The 24,182-nt window shown below is 35.9% G+C and overlaps 1 protein-coding gene across 6 annotated transcripts in view; it reads right to left on the bottom strand.

Annotated features, from left to right (window-relative positions):
* The window catches only part of NALCN (sodium leak channel, non-selective), a 229,626-nt gene that overhangs the window by 176,048 nt on the left and 29,396 nt on the right, over positions 1 to 24,182 (bottom strand). For 4 of the 6 annotated variants that reach the window (XM_053970810.1, XM_053970811.1, XM_053970812.1 and 1 more), the window contains 4 exons: positions 22,658 to 22,741; positions 20,939 to 21,078; positions 19,963 to 20,091; positions 2,150 to 2,304 (listed from right to left, as the gene is read on the bottom strand). In XM_053970810.1, the coding sequence (XP_053826785.1) occupies positions 2,150 to 2,304; positions 19,963 to 20,091; positions 20,939 to 21,078; positions 22,658 to 22,741 (508 nt within the window). Of the gene's footprint in view, positions 1 to 192; positions 236 to 2,149; positions 2,305 to 19,962; positions 20,092 to 20,938; positions 21,079 to 21,790; positions 21,836 to 22,657; positions 22,742 to 24,182 lie in introns of those variants that run through there. The other 2 variants (XM_053970814.1, XM_053970815.1) reach the window with 2 other exon arrangements.

The following is a 24,182-nucleotide window of genomic DNA, read 5'->3' as shown; positions in this document are numbered from 1 at the left end:
AAAGTACCAAAAATAGTATAATTACACAGAAAATATTTATTTAATTACTTACCTGTTAACTACACACAAAGGTGCATCACAAAATGGATATTTATAAAATATTGATGAACTTGCTGGTTATAATACTGTTTGTAACAATCCTAATTTGAGGAAGCTTATTTAACATTTTTTGGCAAAGTTTCTGTGTCTTACCCAGTGTTTTAGTTATCAGCCTTCAATTGATATCCAATTTAACTTCTGGCTACTGTTCTGAGGGGTGTTATATCCTGGTTACCTATTTCTAGACAAAAACAACTTATCAATTATAAGTCTCCTAGGTCTATTAGCAATGTCTGACCTTTTAAATGCAATACTCAGAAATAAATATTGATAAGACATACCACTGTGACTCAGGAGACCAGAGTTTCAGTCCTGTTTTTTTAACTTGTTTTGAAGGCATCCATGGACAAACTATTTCACCTGTCTTTGCCAACCTGCCCCCATCATTAAAAAAATGCTATTGTCCTTTATTAAGCACTCTGGGTCTCGTTCAACCGTTCTACCCACTGAAGCTTGTCTAAGACAGTGCAACTAGTTTTCCCTGGTGACCGGGTGGGCAGCTGGAACAAGACCCTTCAATGCCAAAAAATACTTTTCTCATAACAAAATAAGAAGGATGATTTCAATCTGAGGCCTAATTATTCTGGCAATACCCCTATCTCATGCTCTCCTCCCAAACTACCTGGAACTACAGAACTTGAGTGTGGATGGTTTTAGGTTCTAGTGTGAACTCAGCCCATGTTCATCCAGCAATGACAGTAAATCTGAAGGCTGACTGAGAGATAAGACAGGATTATCCTTTGAGATCTACAGAAGAAAAAAATTATAGAGGATTTGGTACTATCTATGGTGTTATCCATCTAACAGTACTGGAACAAATGGTATGCTTCTGACTTGCAGAGGGAACAGAATGTAGCTTGGCTGAAATCAGGTTTTTGTCCCTTTTTCACAAGTAAAAAGAAAGGACATAAATGGCAGTTTTTGTTCATTAATTTTTAAGAATCCCAGAGTACTTGTAGCAAGACTCTGAGACTTCCTTGAAATTCTGTAGCTCATTGTGTATATCCAGAAACCTGAATATTCAGGAACCAAATGAAGCAATTTCAGCTACAAAGGCTTTCAATACTCAAAAAAACTTTTTGGATTTCAGTCATTAAACCTTTCCATTACCTTCAAATTCAGCTGAGGCTGGGATAACAGTCTGGAGCTCAAGCCAGAAAAATCAAAAATAAAACAAAAAAAACCTTATCAGAGTCAAAGCCATGCATCAGAAAGAATTCAGCCTGTGGGTATGCTCTGTCATTTGAAGATACTTCCCTACCTGTCCTGAAATGAAAACTTACAGCTGCAGGCTTCTGTTGGACCTTTGTCTGCTCAATAAATGTGAAATAGCCACAATATTTTGACATAGTAACTGCATATTTTCCATCTGAATGTGGATCTTACCATAGCTGCCCATGCTCTTGCCACCCTTCCTGCTGTTGTATTCTACACTTATTTCCTTGTGGGGATGGCACAACACATTGCAGCTGTCAGACAATGTATTCTCCTGGTAACTGCGGTGTTTTACACAGAACACAAATTGCACCTGTATTGCAAAATCTGCCTGACTCGCAATCATTTTTCTGGCTGATGTTTTGATTTTCACAGTTTGGATCAAGATTGCCACAGATACATGGTATCATTTTTTCTCATATCTTCTGCTTAGTAACAAGATGATTATCAAAGTAATTCTGGATGAAAAAAAAGACTTTTTTTTTCATGGGAATTACTACTAAAATTAGAAAAACAGAAGGGATTTTATGCTCTAAAATGAATCAGAAATAAAACAGAAATTAGTCATCGCATTTGCATACTGGTGATAATCAACTGTTGACTCCTTATAAAGATGTGTTTTAAAGGTATTTAAATCCTGGGATCCCAAGAAATGTAAAAATATATCATAACTGCAAAGCAAATAGTACGGCTTCTCCTTCTTGCATGTGCTCTACTTGAGTAGAATACTGATTACACTTGATGTCTTTTCAGCACAGACATGAGCTATCTGTTCCATTCATTTCAAAAACAGTTTTAAATGGAGACTGAAATGGATTTTACCAGTAGGACAGACCTATCTCATTAAAGCCACTGTAGCCCAGCTCTTGCCTGCTTAATCCCAGATCTTCAAGGTCCATGCATTTAAATCCAGGTGGGCACTGGTAACCTTCTTCTAGCTCTCTGGAACAGTGGGTGTCTGGGATAGCTAAATTATTCCAGGTCACGTTTCTGTGAAAAATACAAAATTAAGCTGTTACATAAACTCAGTCCATAGCAAAACCAAATATTTGAAAGTGAGAGAACTAAAGGGAAAAGTTCATCAGCTGTTATTTTTACTATCTGATGTTCTTTGGTATACACTGTTTTCATTAATTAAGCAGTTATTGTAAAGGGCAAGCTAACACACTCCTGAAACTTCATCCTTAAGTAATGACAGTACAATTACTACCAGCAGAAATTTCATACTAATGTCTAGAGATCCCATAAAAATGGAGAGTCTCCAAGAAATGGAGGAGTTAACATTCAGCAGCTCCAACTGCCCTTTAACGCAATTTGAAGACAATGTTTCCTTTGCAGGTCCTGCAAGTGTGTTCAACTGCAGTCAGTACTATGACTATGACTTTGACTTACAATGGCATTACCTGTGCTTGCTTTGACACTGCTTAGAAGGACCCTTGTGGATGAGTTGTCAGTCACCAGAGTATGTATACAGCTTCTTGTAACTTGGTCAGGACAGGTTTCCACCACAGATGAAGGGTCAGAGGAAAGAAGTCAAATCACTGCATATGTAGTGCAATTAGTATCTAGGCACTGCTGTGACTGAAACAGATCTCTGACTTACTTTTAGGTCACTCCAGTAATGAAATGGTATAAGAGGTGAAAAAATTTGAATTGAATTGGTTCAAGCTGATTCATATAAGTGACCGTAACATTTTAAAATAGAAAGATCATGAGACAAGGGCCAGTGCCATAACACAATGTCACAGTGTTGGCCATTTTTTACTGTTGTCAAAGGCAACACATTATTTGTTTTCCCAGTTTCTCTGGCAGCTGTGGTTGAGCTACTGGAGGCTTTGTCACACTGGACCACAATGGGAATTGCAGCGCTAAGGGCCTTAGAAGCTAAAAGGAGAGGGAGGACAAGTTTGTTGCTCTCTGCTCTACTAAATATATACCTTTGGCATGGACACATAAATATGGGTTATTTAAATACTCCCAAACTTTGGGAAGGAGAAGATCAGGCAGTTGATTCCCCCTGATCACTTACAGTGCCTAGTTAATAATCACAATACACAGTCCTTTGCCTTGGTCACTCCATTCTGCCAGAAGTAGTTTAGTTAAGAGATAACCTTAGGAAACCATCCCCTCCACCCTGAGCAGGTCCCTGCCACGGTCTGCAAAGCAACACAGCACAGAAGTGGGGATTCACGTTACTTGAGCTATGGGGCCGCTGGGTGAACCAAAGAGCAGAAAGGTCCAAATAAGGCTCCAACTCTGCCGAATGAGCACACAGCTAAGCAAGAACTGTTTTTCTCCCTGCTCATAATCTCTCATCCAGCAAATGAAAAATCCTGATTTTTGGTTCAGTTCTAGGGCAATTTCAAATCAGACATGTAAAGCTCATCACAGTGAGTTCTGCCATAGTCAATGGCATTTTCCATTCATGTTCAGGTTGATTTTGACTTCCTGGTTACAGCACAGACTTTTGATAGAAAAAGACCCAAAATGAATTGCTGAAAGTTACAAAAAAAATGTTGTAGTATTCACTCTGTTATCCTGAGGCATCAACTAGTGTCTTAAAATACATAATTTAAAATTATCTTGCTTGTCCATAGAAAAGGTGAAACTTTTCAGCCTGCCCTTCAATATAATTAGTATCTTGTTCTTCTGAAAGTCCCTTTTCCTTAATCTAACTCACAGATGCATATATATCTGCATGGATGTGCACACAGACATGTACAATTCCAGATGGGAACACCCTGAAATTTAGCAATGTACATAACTAAAAAGACAGACAGATACATAAACACATGTGTATTTGTTCCATGTTTGTAAACATACTCAGCACATGTCACTCAAGTATTTCAGAATTGATCTGTTCATCCTAATTCCTTTAAACTTGATGTTAATTCATACCCAGTTGCAGGCTTTATGTTACATTTATGATACTGCCATCCAAAAGCCATTATCATATATAGGATTAACATAAAACAATAATTTACATATATTTTTAGAAATTAAAATAAATTCATTGGCTCAGGCAGATTCAGAAGTCCAGCTACTGGTAGCTAATAAATTACACATTATGGCTTGTATTAGAAAATCCCTCAAATCCCAAGGGGGCAGCAGCGTGAGGGCATATTATTAAAAGCATTGCTGGCTCTCAATCACTGCAATGCAAAACATTCATTTAAGTGCTTCATTTAAACTTAGTTTTTTTTTTTGTTTTTGTTTTTTTTTTTACCTCCTCTTGAAGGGGAAAAAAAAAAAAAACAGCTGTCTCCAAGCACTGAGTATGATTTAGGCTAAAAATGAAGTCTCTGCTTATAGTACACCTCTACAGATATAGGCCTTTCTGGATCACTGTCACTTGGCAAGTTGTGTTCTACCTCAAGACAGTAAATAAGCATAGAATAGTACACATGGGCTAGAGAATATCAGGTATCTAGAATTGGCTAGAATATCAACAGATGTTTTCAATATAAGATCATTTAAATTTTATTCCTTCATTGGCCATACTCAGTATCAATTAAGTACTGAGATACTGATTCAGCCCATAATTAGTTTTAAGCATCTCAAAAGTTCAATTAGGCAATGTGATTAAATGTCTTGCTGAACAGGATAAATTGCCTGGATAAATTTATGAATAAGAAATAATTTACCCCTATAGTCCAACAATATTTCTGTGCAGAGTATTCAATGTCTGTGGAGCACAGCATCAACCCAACAGGCGAGCTGAGAAATTAGTTCTCCATAGGAATGCCAAGGATGGGGAAGGAGATAATTGACTCCACTTCACTTGGTAGGCATCCATCCTTCAATAACAAGATTGTTGCAAAAGGTATAGGACTGTTACTCTGACATATTTTTAAGTTCCTGAAGAATGTTATGATTACATACATATGTATACCACAGGAAGGACATGAATTGATGTCTCTTGGGAGTACAGTGCCTGTTTTCTATGGCATCTGTTACAAAACTGGACTTTCAACCACCATGTGCTCATATGAGAACAATCCCTCTTTTAGCACCTTCTCCTTATTAGGGCAGCTCTTCCAAGAGGGGTTTTCACACCTTATGACACAAATTACCATGGTAGCTTCTGGCTTCCTGTTTTCTGCTAGCCTGACTTTCTCTGATGAAAATAGAGATGGGGAAAAAAAGGGATTTTTTATTCTGGTATTCTATTAATTTTATAAGATATCACCAGAAACCCATTCCAAATTAGAAAGCTTCTTGTGTAGTTTCCAGATCCAGAAAATAAAAAAAAAAAAAAAAAACAAAAACAAACAAACAAACAAACAAACAAAAAAAAAAACCAAAAAAAACCAAAAAAAAACCAAAACAAAACAAAACAAAACCAAACCTAAATATTATACTTATTGATAAGATAATAAAAAATAATTTCAAATGGTTGATTAGGTAAAGAAGTTAATAAGTAAAAATGACTTAACTGGAGCTGAAGGATTTTCTGTATTTGTTAAAAGGAACCCTATGTCTGTCCCTGTACAAAACCAGGCACTGCCCAGCTGCTGACTGGAGAGCTACTGCATGTTAAAAATACCATAGCAGACATAAAAAATGGCTGGTAGATCATGACGCAAATAAGTAGCAACAGCGCAGCTTCCAAAGAGGGAGCAATACATTGACTGGGGCTCAGAGGAATTGGCACTGTGTTCTGTGCTATCCATTTTCATTAGTGACCTGGGGGACCCTATGAATCCAGCTTCATCAAAATCACACCAAGCATATGATGAAGGATAACAAAAACCTTTGAGAACAGAGAAAGATTATGCAGTTCTGAAAACTTTAAAGGTTACTCTCAATAACTGTGATTTAATGTCAAGCAACAAATTCAGGAAGTGATAGAACATAAACAAAAACTGGACACTGCTGTATAGAAAGTACTAATACAGAAATAAGCTTAGATCAGATGACTGATAAAATATTTTTCTTTTAGATAAGAATTATAGTTTTTTATTCTACTAGTTGTCTACTTGAACATGCAATTCTGAAAAAAAACCATCCAATCCTCTAAGTTTTGGAAGAGATGCTTCTGCTTTGCCATATTGCCAGAACACAAGGGAAAAGAACCAAGTTAGTGAGACTCTAGCAATAAACTTTAAATAAATCCAGAGAAGTCCATGCTACACAGACCTTGTTCCTGAAGCTCAAATTAAATGGATGCTGGGCTAGGATCTCTCAATAAATGCCTTCTGATGAAGTAATACTGTGTTTCTACATTGACTTTAGACAAATTATCTGATTAATATGAATACACTGCTCTCTTACATATATAGGTCAATGATATCTGATTAATTGGTCTTTATTCTGAAAATCAGGGTGATCTACTACCAAAAAACAACTTCCTCACACCATTCAACACAACTATTATAGTCCATGAGCCTGTTTTTTAAAACTTTAAATTTTATCTTTTATCAGTATTTTATGAAATCAGATGTAATTTACAAGCTGAATTCATACTGGGAAAGTAAGGTCAGCTGTCATAAGCATTCTGTTTTTAACAATGTTTTGGTGCTTGTTTTGAAACAACAAAATATAAAAGCAAAATATGTATACATGTATATTAAGGGTAGTGGAACTTCTCAGGTCACAAATCTGATATAGCAAATGTTAATTTCTAGGGTAGCGAATAAAAACTTCTTTATTAGAAATATATTTTTAATTCATTAAATCATGCAAAAGAACAGATTCTCACACCAAATGCAGAATAAGTTATTTAGTCACCAACACTTCACACTCTAGACTTAAAGCTCCCTCCCACAATGAGTCCCATGCAAATAGCCAAACCTTGTAACTCAATTTTATGTTCCTCACACTGATTACTGCCGCCTTGGGGATGTCTCATGGTAGCCCTCAACATTTAGATGGTGATCTAGGAGGTTGCAGGTCTCTGAGAGCCCTGTGTCCTACTTGAGCATCTTGTTTACCTCAGTGACACCAAATTCCTGTCCATGGGTAAGTGCATCAAAGTGAAACCCCTTCAAGTCACAAAAAAATGAAAATTCCTGTGATCAGCCAAGCCATCAGCCTTAGTTTCTTCTCCCCTGTACCTTCAGCCAGTTATAGAGCATAAAACCTTATTCGCCAACCAAAGGACTTTCCTTAAGGAAGAGAATTTACAGAGATAAAAAGAAAAAAATACTCATGGCATAACTATAATTAATGGCTGTAATTTTATACCAATAAAAATGAGAAAATCTGTGATTAAGATTCTTATGACAATATTACACAGAAACATTGTGCAGAAGGGAAGTTTTAAATTACCTTTCTAATTAGAACTTATCCTCTTAAAGGCTCAGATAATTCATAGCAATTGCTATACACTTGATCATACCATTAGGTAGTAAAAAATATTTGAATTTTATTTAATATTCCAAGTTATATTTGTTTTCAGACACTCTGGGAACTTGAAAGACAGCAAGCCTAGATGGAAAATTGCTTGCTTTTTACCTGATTCCTTGCAAAAAGGAAAACTGAGAAAGGTTAAAGTTTATTTGTTGCATAGTGACCATGAAACCAATCTAAGCACCTAGGCAAATTTCCTTTGCTTTTCCCTTTTATATGTGTCTCTTATTCCCAAAGCCATGTCTTAATTTGTGTGCTCATCCAACCAAGTACTTTTCTCCTTCTTTTCCTTCTCTAAGTGGGAAACTCTGTACATACAACATGTTAAGAGATGGCTCCTATACTACTTCCTTACACTAGTGCTCTTTTTACAGGCCTAACAATAATAGCAGCTGATCATGCACAATTGTTAGAATAATAATAATATAATGCTATAATAATTGTAACAGCTTTGTTTCTATCACAAAGTCTTCTGTTTACTATTTTCATAATTATTACCCCATTATGACCTCAGCTTAACAAGGACAATATTAATAAATAAATCCTGATATTGATATTTCTAAAATTTGCAGTAGTAAATCATTATGATTGGGCATAATTTTTTCAATGTGCACTCAGTGTGAGCAAACTTTCCTGTCACTGTAGTGAGACACATAAATAACTGTTAACTTCAGTGAAATGGCACCATACTGCAATTGAGTTCTACTGATACACCTTCTAATTTGTGCAGAAAGAGATGGCAACTTAGAACCATGCTGCTGCTGGAGCCATTACAGGTTCTAGAGAATCCAGTAACTGTCATCCAAAATCACTGGTGAAAGTGGAAGAAATGTCAGAGAGTACCTCTCTGGTCTAAGGACTGCAGATTTGTTTAGGCACAATTCTTCCTCTGATGTTTTATAAGCTTAGTATTCCTGAGGGTCATTTTTAAATGTCGTGTTTTACTTTTGGTCAAATTCAAATCTCAAGTTTCACGTACCATACTTTCAGAGCTAGTTTCCTGTTTTTAATCCAAAAACAAAATCTGTGTTACTTTTAAACTGTAAGTGTGAAATCTCCATCCATATTTAATGTTTCTCATAATTATATCTGTAATTATAACTATAAAGCTTTCAACTCTTTCTGGTAACAGATTTTCTCTTATATCTATTCATTACTTTTATCATATTGAAAGATATTGCTTAAGGACTTGTGGCTTTACAAACAACATAAACACAAAGCTTAAGCTTTGGCAATGTTCCATATTTTACATTTTAGCTTGGCAAACACAGATTCTACTAATCAAGAATTAGTAACTGAAGAGAATACCAAACAGCATCTGCTAGGGATAATTATATTCAAATCAACAAGCCCAAATAACCGAGGGCATCTCTTCCATTAATTTTTGATAAATCTTGAAATAGCAGGGAAATTCCAGAAGAATGCTAATGTGCCATTAATTTTTAAAGAACAAGCAGCCCAAGTGCTTAGCCTAACATCAAGCAAGACAAAAGAAAGAGCAAGCTGATAAAAAGTCTAATTGCCAAAGAGTAAAGAACATTAATGTAATAAATGGCAGCCAGCATGGATTTAGAGAAAATAATTCTCATCATAGTAACATGATTTTTGTAAGGTTACAGATTTGTCAAATAAAGTTGCCTATCTTGGACTTTGTAAAGCAATTCATTCGGTAACACATGACTGATTAAAAAGTTGGCACTATATAATATCAATAAAGTACCAACTAAATGGGCTGAAAACTGATTAACTGACATGCCAAAAAATACTTCCCAGTGAAATGACCACATTGATATAACAGAATCAGTGAGGGAGAAACATATAAAATTAAGAATAAGGATAGAAACATAAATAACAATAAGAACAAGGTATTATGACAAGTTATCAGAATTACTTGGTTAGCTTGATCAAACAACCCAAAATGTGCTTTAATACAGCCAAATTCAAGGCTATACTGGCAGGATCACTAAAAGCAAGTCTTATGGCCTATGGATTGAAAGGGATAAGAGGATGGAAATACTGTGTTATAGAATATATGTGCCACATAAAAGTTAGAGATGAGGGGATATAAGGTATCCTCTCATATTGGTCCCAATAACATCATGGCAAAAGAAAACCTGCTTCCCCAGACTGTACGCACAAAAGCAATAATTAATTAATTTTCCTTCGTGTATGAAACTCATATAAATTCTAATTAGTATTACATATATATTTTTGATCACAGTTTAATATTTTAAAAACTGAGGAAGTCATAGAAAAAATGAAAATGATAACACTGAAGAAGATGGTTTGCAGTAAAAGACCTAAAGAGCTAAATAATGTTAGTTTATTCAAAAACATATTAAAAGGTGCTTCAATTGTTGTAAGTGGATTCACACAGAGAAAATACTAGGAATTAAGGTTCTGTGTAATCTGGCATAAAAAAGCATTAGAAGACTAGTAAGCTAATAGTTGAATCCAGACAAATTAAAATTATGAATTAGGAACATTTTTTAGCAGTGAAATAGTTTTTATAAGAAACAAGAAGATCCCTTGCTTATGACTGTTCTTCTGCAAACCAGTCAAGAATAAATACACACCTAGGAGATATACTGGAGTCAGACACAAGCTATAAGGTGTCATAGAAGGGAAACAAATTGAAGTCTGACTAGATGATCCAATAGTAACTTTTAATTTTGAATTCAATACATAGATATTGTAATATTTTACTACTGCTAATATATTTTCTTTCAGTATTTTTACCCAACATAAATTACTTTTTTAATATCTTGCAATTCTGTTTAGATCTTTTATTCACTATTTATCTGTTCATTTTCAGGTATTAGATTTTTTTATTTTTGTCAGTTTTCACAATCTTGTAGTGTCTAAGTTGGAGTTTGTGTATGGAACTTGGATATTCTTACTTTTCTTTGCCAATTTTTGAAGAAGAAAATTATTTACATGTTTATTCAACAAATTAAGAAAAGTAATGGTCTTACACACTTTCTTCTCCTGCCCATATTCAGTAATAAGGCATCATTACATCAGATTGCCTATTACGTGAGGCAGCGATACTGAATAAAATCGGGTTTGATTTTGATTGTAATATTTTTTTCATTTCACATGTGACCTAAGTTAGGATATAAAAATGTACCTTTGATGTTCCTTCTACTGCTACTCACTGCACAGGAATTTTGAACAGATTCAGATTAAATCACCAACCTTATCTCATATTTCAGGGTGCAAATGTTCAAAGATCCAACACCTCTTTGCTGAACCCCTAGAAGGAGCTGCGCAAGTAAAGACTGCAGCTCTGATGTCCTGACTTACCCTACCTCATTTTAGGCAATGAAGACAGAGAGAGAGAAATACATCTCCAGAGGTTCAAGGTCAGTGGGTTCATCCACACTCCTGAGGCATCCTTCTCTCTCTGACAGCTAAGAGAGGAAATTCAGGGTATTTAGATTCCTAGCACAGGTGCTAACATCCAAGTCAGATGATTCTGTCCTCATGGCAGATCACTTATGTTACACAAAGGCAATAGTGTCATGAAATGAAGCAAATGAGAATGCCCAAATGAAAACAGGATGGTTGCAGGTACTCAATGAATTTGACAAGCTATTGGTTTGATCACTTGTTACTGGCATTAGAGGAAATGAAATTCAACTTACTCAGCCATTACCCTTCAAAGAAACTAAGTCACTGAAGTTCACCACAGAAAAATGAGTAAAAGAAGAAATATATCCTATGGAAAGTGCTGAAATATACATACAAGCACTAGAAAAAAAGTTCAAAAAAATAAAATGTCAGAAGTTCCAGTATGCATTTGTTTATAAAGTAGCATGCACAAACAGTGCTATTTTGAGATTTCATCAAATTCCACATGACATACCAACTCTATGACACTCCATTTTTGTGACTGCAACAGTCAGTCCTGACAGAGCTGAATTCAAATGGCAATTGCATGATATGTATGCTAATGCAAAATTTGTTTCAGAAGAATCAAAACAACATGAATTAATGGCATTTACACAATGAAGGAGGCTGTCACTCTAATACACAGGACATAAACAGGAAGAGTTAAAATCAAATCCAGCTAGCTTGCATGAATCTGCATCTCACTGAGGTATATTAAATTAGACTTATTTACAAGTTGAAGTGATCTTATACATATAGTACTATTATAATCCAAAACAGCATTTATTTATAGAATTTAAAAGAAAGACTAAAAAAACACTTCTCTTGTCTTTTAAATTGCAAAGTCATGAACTGAAATTTGTATAACAATCTAAGCTGAAGAATGTATCCAAGTTGATTTTAAAGTATGTTCAGGACCACTTCAAAAAATCCTAAGGTTATATCTTGGAGTTCTCTGGATGAAATAGAGAAAAGTATCTTCCAAGTTGCTGTCTAACCACTATGGGGAAAACACAAGGCCAATATTCTGCACTGTAGGATTTGAAAATCCCAAGATTGAAATTAATCTGGGTATTACTTCCATCAAATCTTACAAGAATTTTTGGATGCCTCGCTCACAAAGCAGAGTTAACTACAGCCAATGAGTGGGGAAGGTTTTCTTTCTTTGGACCACTGCAATATGCATTTTTATCTCACTAGACTTTTTCCTTAGGCACCAGATAGGGTTATCTTCAGCATGATAAAAAAATACTGCCCAAAATCCAGATCTGAACTACATGCAAAACTAATTCCTTCCTAAAGGTTGTGTTGCAAAGTGTAAAGACCATACACAAGATGATTTCATCAAATGCATTTACACACACCAGTCACAAACATCTGAAATGGCAGGAGATGTGACTTAGCCCAGCAGAAGGGGTTGCTACCACTGAGCACATAAGAAAAAATTTTCAACATCATCCAGTCAGCTCAAAAAGGAAACTATTTAGCATTTGGTGACTGCCCATTTAAGGAGGCCCATCTGCCAAAGCTCTCACTTTACCTGGGAGAAAGCAGCTTGATATCTCCATTTGATAGCATGACTGATACTCAAATAGGCAGGAAGACTTACTGCCAGAACTGGATCGCTGTTTCATCTGGTGAAAGGGCTTCTCTGTCAGGGCATTGCAAGCAGACGTATCATTAAAATACACAGCTGCAGACCTACAGTAAGCTCAAATAACTTTTTCAGGGATCTAAAATATTGTTGGGTTTCCAAGAGACCCAAATGTAAAATCTCAAATTGGTCTAACCTTCAAGCCTACAGGCTACCTCCAGCTCTAAAGAAAAATTAAATGAGGCTTTGACAGTCTGTAACCAAAGCTTTGTCTTCAAATAGGAGCTGAAAAGTCCTTCTCATTAACCTGCTAGGTAGAAGGTGCACAATAAGTTGGTTTGGATTGTAGCTTTAATATTGCCACTAGGCAATGGCCATGACAATCAAGAAAAGAGGCAGACAGCACAAAAAGCTAAACTGTACCAGGTAATGACTCTTGTTCCTGCTGCCTTGGCAGGTGGCCCTAAGAAGGAGAAGGCATGAGGATGCTAAGCCCTTATTTGAGGCAAACTGGAGATGAAGACAAGGAGCTGAAAGGAAGAAGGTGGTAGTGATGTACGAATTTGTGAAGAAAACTGGTCGAATCACACATCAGTGAACCCAGCACAGCCTGCTACAACAAGGACAAAAGGGTGGCAAGTATTTTAGGCACTGGAAAAGAGCAAATATGGTATACATTTGTGTCAAGTACAACCAGTGTAGTTCACTAAGTATAAAGGTAGGTCTTCTACACTAAGAAGTGATGTTGGATTAGGGGGCTTTTCTTGAAATTTATTAAAAACTCTTCTAGCTTACATGAGAGAGGAAGGAGGGGAGTGAGGGATCAACTACATAAGGGGCTAAAAAAGCAGTGATAGGAGACGTATGTAAAGATTGAGTACAAACATATTTTATGTAACTGGAACACAAAAATTAATAATAGCACCTCTGATAGTAAAAAACATGTTTTGGTGGGAGGTTTGGACATTCCATGTGGGGTACGATGAAAAATGAAGTTGGAATATTAATGAATAGGCTCTCACCTAAGTTGGTACACAAAGGGAGAGAAAACAATAAAAACTGTAGGAAGCCACTCTCTCACTTCTGTCCTAATGCACAGTAGCTCTGCATCCAATCCTTCTCACTTCTAATGTATCTCCCTTTAAAAGGGACGTAGCAAAGGCAAATAGCTCTTCAGATGCCCAGGATAACAGTACCTGACCTTTTGTTATGTCAAGAAGGACCACATAAATTCACAGAAAAATAAGGTTGGATGCAAACACTCAATGGGCATTAAATATAGTTCTCTGCCCCAGTCTATTGCTACTTTTGCCAAGAGAAGTTCCACAGGTTGTTTTAAAGATCCTCTGGAATGAAACTGGGAGCCTGTCTAAGAAATAGATACCTACCACTATCCTGTATTTGTACAGCTGTTTTTTCCTAAGTGCAGTATATTGTCCCTGCTGCCTTTCATCCAACTTTTCAGAGCATGTCTTCAATTTTTCAAGACTATTTTTATTCTAATCTTGCCTTCCGAAACATGTGCAGTCCTTCCCAACCTCACATCATCCTCAGTGCAATAAGTGTATTCTATGTGCTACCATGCAGGACCTTAATGAAACTCCAAAAAGCACATGGCAGACTTATGTGGATTCCCATTCTTTCTGTTCTGACATTAATAGCATCTCACTGAGCATGTTTTTTAAGCAGTTTTGGACCTGTTCTATGATTAGCTTCACCTTAACCATGTTTCTCCTGACAGCTTACAAAAATGTCCTGTGAGACTGCTACAAAGCCTTTCTAAACTAAAGAAATATGACATTGAATTCACATGGCTGTTATGCTGCCATAGGCAATTATATTTGTTTGACATCGCTTATCCTTTACAAATCCATATTAGCTCCTACTCACTTCCTTGTTTTCTTCCAACTGCTTACACAAGTTTTGTTTATTCACCACAGAATTCTTTCAGGGAAAGAAGTTAAGCCTACAGTATTCCAGATATATTTCCCTGGCTTTTCTTGTCCTGTCTCCTTCCTCCTTTTTTAGACTTCTACTGTTTTCCTGCTTCCCACTCACCCTCCAAAAGTTCTCAGAACTAATAAAATAGCTGAGATGATGGCTTCAGTGTGCTCACAAATATCTCGGGATGGATGAATATTCCAGCATTTGCCAGGCCTTACTGAATTGCATTAATCCAAGGGATTGGGAGAGGAATAGAATTTAGGCATCACATTCAAATTCCAGACAACAATACAAAACTGAAAGCAGCCCCCTGGTTTTCAAAACAGTATATGAAATAGATCACTTATGGAATGAGATCTGAAACAACATGGAAACAGATTTTCTTTAAAATTCTTTCTCAGTATTCCTTATAAATCCTTGCACATCTAGAAGTGATTCTTTTGCACAGCATTTCAAGATTAAATTAGATGTACTGCTCAGTGATAACTGCTATTTAACCTGTGAATGTCAGGACATCCACAGCCTTCTCTATCAGTTGCCTAGATTCCTCCTGCAATATAAAGAACAGAACTTTCCTAGCTTCCTTTATGTTTAAGAAATCAAACACTACCCAATCACGCATCAGGCAGATTCAGTGGGGATCACTCTTGGGATTCCATTTTTCTGGGGATGTCCGGTCTTTCCCTCAATTTTGTGATGTTTCCGTGGAAAGCTCAGTACTCACCAGGCCTTATTTCTGTACAGCGATTATCAGGTAAAAATCTTATGGCTCAATATAAAACTTTCCCTATAGCAAAGAGGAGATTATGTTATTCAAATTCTTGTATTTATAGTAAGCCAATTTCCCAATAATGTATAAAATCCACTCCAGTTTACTCAAAAAGATTTATTCTTAAAAAAAAACCAGGATGACAAGAAATGAAAAGAAATTCAATCAACTTTGATGTCTGCACTGAGTCAGAGAATTGTGTAAACTTAAATCACTCCAAATCTTAATACAGACAAGTATCTGTCATTACTGAGCCACCAGGAGCTGAAGTAATTGGGTTCTCATCATTCTATCCTAGACCATCATTAAAACATCACCTTTTTGTTTAAAATTGAGCTGGAAAAACAAAAACAGTGTAAAATCTGTGTTAAATGAATCAACAGTGTAATTACATTGGGTAACTTATCTGTATAACAATTCTAATAAAAAATAGGATATCTGCTCATAAATCACATGCCCCCTGAAAGTGACAAGAGCCCAACTCCTGAAGGCTCTTTCTCCTGGGCACCACATCTCTGCTGCTCACCACATCAGCACCCTCATCCATTCTTCTGACATGAGTCCATTTAAACTGAATTACTTCCCTTTTTGACTGATGCTGTATTTTAATTGATTTTGGTTGGGGCTTAAAAAACATCAGGCCTAGAAAAGTAAATTTTTTTTCATTTCTTTTGTCCCTGAGGAGTTTATACTAGAGCCATGCTACCAGTAAGAGAGATGGTGAAAATCCCAAAGACAATAATAAAGCAGATGTGGTTGTTCACTAAGATCAATAAATTAATATGCTCTGTTAAAGAAATCCTATTACATTGATCCTTTGAGCTTGAGCTTTGATTTCTTCCCTTTCTCAGAAACCTAATTACTCATTCTTACTTTCCCACTGTTGATGTAAGACAGAATCCCAAATTGCTTTTGTTCTTTTAAATTGTATTTATTTCCTCTACTAGATATTGGGTGAATGTTCAGCTTCAGAGTCTTTGAAGCTGTTTTCTGACATTTTCGTGGCCTATCCATAGACAGATAGAAAGATGAACAGAAGCCTCTTAGATCTTTTCAGTACTCAATAATTATTTTTTTTATCTGTTTTCCTGGGCATCTCCTGCTTTAAACAAGAAACTTTGCAAAGAAGGATTTTAAATTGACTTCCATGGTGACAGGCAGACAGGCCTACAGAAATATTCAGCCTATACCTTATCAAAAGTGTTAAAAAAAAGGCACCTTAAAGAATGACTTTGGGAAAATAAATAAGTACTACAATTTATGGCAATTAGCCATATTAGCTTTTTCTCTTTTGATGATGCTTCATTTTCCTTAGCTCCAGTGCAGACTGAGATTTACAAAAGGAAAATTTACTGTTGTGGAATACATATAAACTGATCAAATGCTTTGGAATTATTCTTGTGTAGTCAAATGTATCTTGGGAGTAAAAATAAAGAAAGCACTAAGTAGCTACAACAATGATTTAGAAAATATTTCTCTCTCCTCTACTGTGTAAAAGAACCTTTTGTATACTGGAGGGTACCAAGAATAAATGACAGTAAATGTGGGAACACAACTGTTTTCCCCTTATATTGTATATCTCTGAAATTAATCTCAGATATAAGAAAAAAAAAAAACCAACCCTGTCAAACTGTTTGTAGTATATAGATTTATCAAGATAATTGGATTATAGATTATAGATTACACTTCAAACACACCATCTTTAAAACAACTAAGAAGATCCATACTATGGAAATCCACATAGTACACCAATTCTTGACAGGAAAAGATATATTGGTTAGAGATTTCATCAGAAAAAAAGTTTTTACAGCATAGTTGTAAAAAGATAAGTCATAATCATGAGGAAATAGAGTAATAAAATTGTCTAAGAAGGAAGACAATGTTCCTTATAGGGAAGACGATTGTAAGAATACAGGAAAAAAGGACTTATCAAACAACAATAAACTTTTCAGCCTTTGTAAGCAAGTCAGATTCTGCCGATTTCTGAGAATGAAAACTCAGATTGTGGTTAGCTCATTTTAGTATTTCTGTTTGTCATAGTTAACATCAGAAAATTACTCAGGAGGTGGAGAAACAGGAGGTCAGGCAATGTGGGCCTTGAGAAGGGTGGGAAGATAAAAGAACTTGCTGCAAATAGGCAAAAAGTGTCTGATGAGGATACCATGTCCTTTCAAATAAAAAAGAATAGGAAGATTTTAAGACACAATTTTCAAAAGAAACTTGACTTCCTCTTAATAATAATTCATAAGGCAGTAGACTTAAGAGTGATTTCTAAAATGTCAGAAATAGATGAAGTCTTGACCACAAAAATAAGATTTTACCCTTCCTGCTTGCCATGGATTTCTGCATAATAAGAGGCAAATCACCTAAAATTAAAGTTCTCACAGGTGGTCACTAATTGAATGCATTTCATTTTTCTAATATTGACTTGGGAGCCCGGGATCTGGTTTGAAAAAATACTGAAAATTTACAGCTGTGGCTCATTAAAGACAGAAGTTATTTAAGGACAAGTACAGCCAACTTTGGCCACTCTCCATTGCCTGGAACTAAGCCACCTGAAACAGAGAGAGACAGACAGACAGACTCAACCTCTGAGAGGACTTTTTAACCCTCATTATAAAATTGAGAAACTGAACCTCAAACACAAAAGTAAAATTTGGCAAGACAATTTCCATACTTCTGTACTCTATTACATCCCAGCCAATAAACTTTCCTGGATTCAGAAGTGACATGTCCCTTTCTTTCTGACTATATTTTGGACCAGTATCTGTCCATATTGGGCAGATGTAATTGTCCTCTTTTTGCAACTGAACTGTTATTTCTTTCTCTATATTTATTTCTCTAGCCCATGGTGGAAATTATAAATTATGGAGCTAACTCCAGGAAAGTCAGTCCTGATCTACATGAGGAAGGCATACCCTAATTCCAACCAGACTTTCTGCACTGCATTCCTCTAAATTTAAAACAGGAACAAATAGGTATAAGTCTTCACAACATACAGTGATGAGTATTACAGACAAGAAGAGGAAATCAGTATTTTCAGAGTAGGAATGAGCAAAGAAAAAAGTATGTTGTTCTTTGGAGGAGCACCATTCATCAGAATAACTGGAGGAACACTTTCAGGGAAAAAAGTGGTGTCCAATGTAACTGTAGTCATCATACACAATCATGGGAGTAATTTCAAATCTGGTCTGAAGATGGCAAAAGTGATTAACTGCTTACTGAAGGTGCCTATCCCAGGTACCTTAAAAGTAACTTAAATTAGATTTCTAATACTTATACAGCTAAAAACATATACTTTATGATATTGAAAGAAAAAGGAGTTAAGGCCAGATATTCAACCTCAAGTCTGAAATTCCCTAAGTTCTGCATACTCCACTTTTCCAACTTCAACCCTATTTAGGCAGGTTTTAAATTTTATTTTATACACTGGATATTTGTCCCTTTTAGATTCAATTTTAGAAAAAGCTTTAACACAGAGTTTTGCAATCATCAGAAATTTTATTCAGCTCACTAGCAGATTTGGTGATTTGCTTTCTTACAATGTTTACTCTATTAATTTTATGTACTGACAAATTCAAAACAGGAATAAAAGGATCCAGTTTTGACTAAAGTAAAGGCCACAACTCCAGAGCAAACATCTCCCTATCCAAAGGAACAGGGACCAAAGGAACAGGGACCAAAGGAACAGGGACCAAAGGAACAGATGTAATAGAGTATCACAATGTAATGGTACCCAAAGACACAGCCAAGCCCTCAATTCAACACAATAGGTAAGCATATTATCTGTGATTTTATCAGCCATATCAGTGACTCAAGAGGCTATATTGTACTTTGAGGTAATCTTGTGGTTAAGTACATGTTGAATCAAGAACATGATGTATACTCAATTACCAGCGTAAAATATTTATCATCAGTATTTTGCAAAGGCTGGGAATAAAAAGGGTCTTTGAATCTGAGCATCAGGTTGCAGAGAATTGTTAATTCAGAAAGGGCCTGAGATACTGGAAGAGGTTGCTCAGAGAGGTGGTGGAGGCCCCATCCCTGGAAACATGCAAGGTCAGGTTGGACAGGAGCTCTGAGCAACCTGATCTAGTTGAAGAAGTCCCTGCTTACTGCAGGGAGGTTGGACTAGATGATTGTTAAAGGTCCCTTCCAGCCTGAAGTATTCCGTGATTTTATGATTCTAGGGCGTCTTTAGGTCTGGCCCCATAAAAAGACATTCTAGGAAAAGACAGAGGAATGCAAAAGGTGACGAATCATCAGTTACCCAGGTCAGCCACAAGTGCCAATGCTCTTCTTAGAAGTCCCCTCTGCTTTCCTGCTCTGTCATCTCCCTGCCCCACTCAACATACAGAGTCATGCAACCCCCTAAGTCAGACTGTAGCCAAATGCCACAAATTGTAATCTCTCTGTCACAGTTAAAATTTGCATTTTTCATAATTCTTAATATTTTTGTTTCCTCAATTTGCCTTAGTGTATTTTGCTGGACTGCTTTTAATCTATTAAGTCCATTTTACATCTATTTATGCCAACTAAAATAAAACATATGTAATGAAAGAACAGACCCATGTCACACGTGCACAGGTGAACTCACCCAGGCTGCGTGTCGTCAGTCACACAATGATATGTAAAAGTTCCAAACATCTGCACTCCCAGGATCCCATACAGAAGAAGAAAGAACAGAAGGAAAATTGAAACGCTCCATATTTGCTCTCCAGAACGCCTGGCAAAAAGATAAACAGGTCACTGAAAGCACAGGCAAACCTCCTCTGAAAAGAATGCAAAGCCTCCTCTGAAAAGAATAGAATCTAAGGAATAGAAAATATGCTCATGCAAAGAGAGCAGTATTTCATCCTGCTGAACATTTGCCCTTAAAACTGTTCTCTCACTCTGTGCATAAATAGAAAAGGGGGCTGTGATTTTTTTCTAAGCCCCTAAGTCAGGGTAATTAAACCAGCTGAAAACTGCAAAGGGTGGAAAAAAATACCCAAATTAAATGCGTAAAATCTTGCTTCTGTAAAATAGTATTTAATGACTCATACAGACAAGATACAGTAATGAAATAAACTTGATATTGAATAAAGACCAAAAACCTCTTTCACATTACCATGACATGTATTTTGCCATTACATCTTGCAACAAGCACAATTGCATGTGTTTCTTTGCATCTCTGTATACACACCAATATAAGCATACTAGTAACTGGAATAGTCAGGGCATATGCTCATGTAATGTTATTTATAAATATTGTTCTGCTAAGGGTATTCACTTTGATTATTAAATGGCCATATTAATGGAAAAGATTTTACTGCCACTGGTTGAAAATTGCTGGCTACATTTATTAGCAAAATACTTTAAAATTTATTTAAACATTTGAAAATTCTGATTGTTTTCTATAAAACTTGATGATTCCTTAAATATAGGAAATAGCAAGAAATTTTTGGCCAGAACTAAAACTCAGGAGAAAAATGCCCATTAAGCATGAAGGGTCATTGATTAACTACACAGTCAGTCTTCTAAGTCAAAACTTAAATAAGCTCTGTTATTTTTCAGACAAGAGCCTTACTTACTTCAAGATATTTGTTATCCTAGTTCTTGGCAGCTCAAAACGAAAATATATTCGGAATGCTCGAATCATAATAAGTGGTCGTGGAATCCGTAACATGCCCCAAGGTGACATTTGGTCAACTATTTCAGCTATTTCAAACACCTACGAAGAAAAGAATCAGTAGTTTGTCTTGAACACCCTGTCCTGCATCTGTGTTCACTTCCAGAGTTTTTAAAAGTATTAATACTATACATGTTTTTTTATTTTAATTTTCCATCTTGGCTTACTTTACAGTTTATTTCTATCACACTTTTTAAAAAGAAAAGTATTTGTAAATACTTTAATTCACTTCTAAATTACCCTAATGAAAAACACAAAATATACTCTGCCCATGTTCATAATGTTTGAGTCTCAAACAATTCAAGAAGACAGTGCAAGCTTGTGCCAGCTGCCTGTTTCTGTGCCAGTCCTACCCCACATGTTTCTCACAACATTGCTGGAAGTATTAATATATTTCCAATATGAAAATCAGTATCTGTCAACATTACACAGCACTAAGGTTTTTACTATGATATAGATGTACATGCACACAGACTGCCTATGAGTTGCAACATGATTATAAATTGTCCATTTAATTCCAAGTTCATCAAAAATTGTACATCATCTCCTAGACTCCATTTACAATATAAATTTCAGCCAAGGCACAGGACAGGGAACCATTTCCTCAACACACTGACAGGTTATGCACTCAATAAAGAGTATTTAGCTGAATGATTGGGTGCAAATATCTTGTTTTAATCCTTGTCTCTCACTCTCACAGAGTAACTGCTTGATTTAATTCTTGCTCAAAGTACTAAGAAACTGGAGAGGGAACCTGGCAATGCAGAAACTGGGTAATGTGCAGTTCTTATCTGTAACAATCAACCTTCATTCTGCATGTGTACAAGCTGTACCCGTACCAAAGTCTCCCCTGTGTAAAAAGCAGAAAATTACAATGTGTCTTAAATTTGTCAAAAATTTTATAAGTGCCTAACAGCAATCACTACAGAACTTTTACAATCCTTATGCTATTGTAAGTTCAATATCAGAGTTTTCAACCTGTGCTTATCCAGAAAACCTCCTACAGTTAAGGACTGATTGATTTGCAGGACAAAATTTCACCTATACCTTAACACTGCAATTTTTTGCAATATGTCCAACTTCCCTTATTTATAAAAACAATTATCAAACTGTTTCCAAATGTTTTGGGTTTTTTTCATTGTGCTTTAACATGAGTTTTAGAAAATATTTTTTTAGGTATAAGTGATACTGTATGAAACCACTCCACTCACTATATCATTACAACTACAGAATGGCAAATGTCTACCATTGGAATAATTCTCCCTTTAGGTGCCTGAGCTAGTCACCATGGCACCCTACTAGACTCACAGGAAGGAAATGAGCACAACTATCATGTGGAGTAAGAGAAATGTCTCTCTGAAGATCCTCTTTCTCCTTCTGACTGCACAGGGTTTACGTTAACAAACCTCAGATTAAATAAGAAAAAATAATCAAGATAAATTCTACTACTAATGTAGATATGCTGCAATGTGCAATTATAAATCAGTTGAATTCAGCATGGTTTTTTTAAACAATTTTATCCATGGTCAAGTCTACTTCCACAACTCATGTTTATTTGATTGTGCCATGTATTTTTAACAATCAAGGAACTATTCATTGTAAAAGGAAGTGAAATGATTACCTGCAAAACCAGTGACACCCAAAGACAAAAGACCATGAATCCATCAAACACACACCAACGATCCTTTACATAGGAGCTGTCACCCTACAAGAAAGGAAAGCTAAGAGGTTAATTTCTGTTTATCGTAAGAATTCACAAACATAAGTAAGAACTCTTGGAAGGAAGAGAAGTATTCTCTTCTAAGAGGCCACTTTTGAAAGACTCCAAAAGCCTAGTATCTGGATTAGAATATGCTGGAAACATATATACACATTGTGTAGGTGAATAAATACTACATTCTCGTGCGATATTTCTGTATAAAAAAAAACTTACAAAGACTGCTGTAAATCAAAAAACACACAAAAAATGAATACTGGACTTACTCTTCCATTGTATTTCCCATTACAAAATACTTACACAGGAAGATCAGTGTAAAATGCTAGCAATCTATTGTACTATTCAATTATTTCAGTACTGTTGAACAGCTTCAATTAAATCAGTATCATTTTACATTCATTTCTTCATAAGTTTTCAATCATGTTCTGCACTCTGGAAAAACCTTGCTATTTCAAAAACACTTGACAGCAACCATTATAACATCAGAGAGTGGTTTTGGTGACAGTCCAATCCAGAGATCACTCCTAAAAGGCAGCATGGACAATTCTGCATCCAAGCTCAGCTTCCTTTTTTTCCGCACTATTCTCAACCTCTGTTCCAGTTTGCATGTTTCAATATCCTCATGTTTCATACCATTTCTGACAACATGTGACACAGACCCTCAAGCGCAAGTTATAAAAACACTTCTTTGTTGGGCTGCTAATGCCTGACACTTCAAACACTGAAGTCAAAAATATCTCCATTTATTAGATAGATTATAGCTGAGTGTAAGATAGCTTTGCGTACCTCGTGGAGCCCAGAGGAAGTTAGGGAACAAATGCATGTAGAGAGATGAAGCTTGTTGAAAGGGAGACTAGACAAAAATACACCTAAGGAAAAGTGGATATCCCATTAATGTAGAAACATATGCAGAGACAATGACAGCGCATCTCAGGGCACAAAATCACACCTTTTTAAATGAAGTTTCCCACAACAGATTTAATACAGCCTTCCCTGCCTTATACACTCTTTGAGTCCTCTTAAGTGATCTTCCAGGTGCAAATGGAAATGTTTGACATCCACTTTTTACAGCTGTAATTGGGGAAAAATTACTGTCATGTCTCAAGAATCTTGAAGCCATTGCTGGACTTTGGCCTTATGTGAGTCCTGGTTTTATGAATATTTTTCTTTATCTCAGTTATAGTTATTTTAATATTTTTTTTAAGTCTAAAAGCACAGACAAGATGTTTTGTTTTAATCTAATATTTTCAGTGACATACACTATCCTAAAAATGATTATTTCTTGCAGTAGGTGACAGCATGATATATTGTGTAAATAGAGACAAAATACATTTTAAAAGTTTATTTCAGTTGCAAAAATTATTCAGGGTAGAAGTGAACTGTTAGGGAATCAGGAAAGTACATTTAGTGATTTTCAAATCAAAAGTAG

This window comes from Vidua macroura, chromosome 2, assembly GCF_024509145.1.
Source record: "Vidua macroura isolate BioBank_ID:100142 chromosome 2, ASM2450914v1, whole genome shotgun sequence".
Taxonomy (NCBI): domain Eukaryota; kingdom Metazoa; phylum Chordata; class Aves; order Passeriformes; family Viduidae; genus Vidua; species Vidua macroura.
Note: the sequence above shows the minus strand (reverse complement) of the source record. Positions and strands in the feature narration are given on the sequence as shown.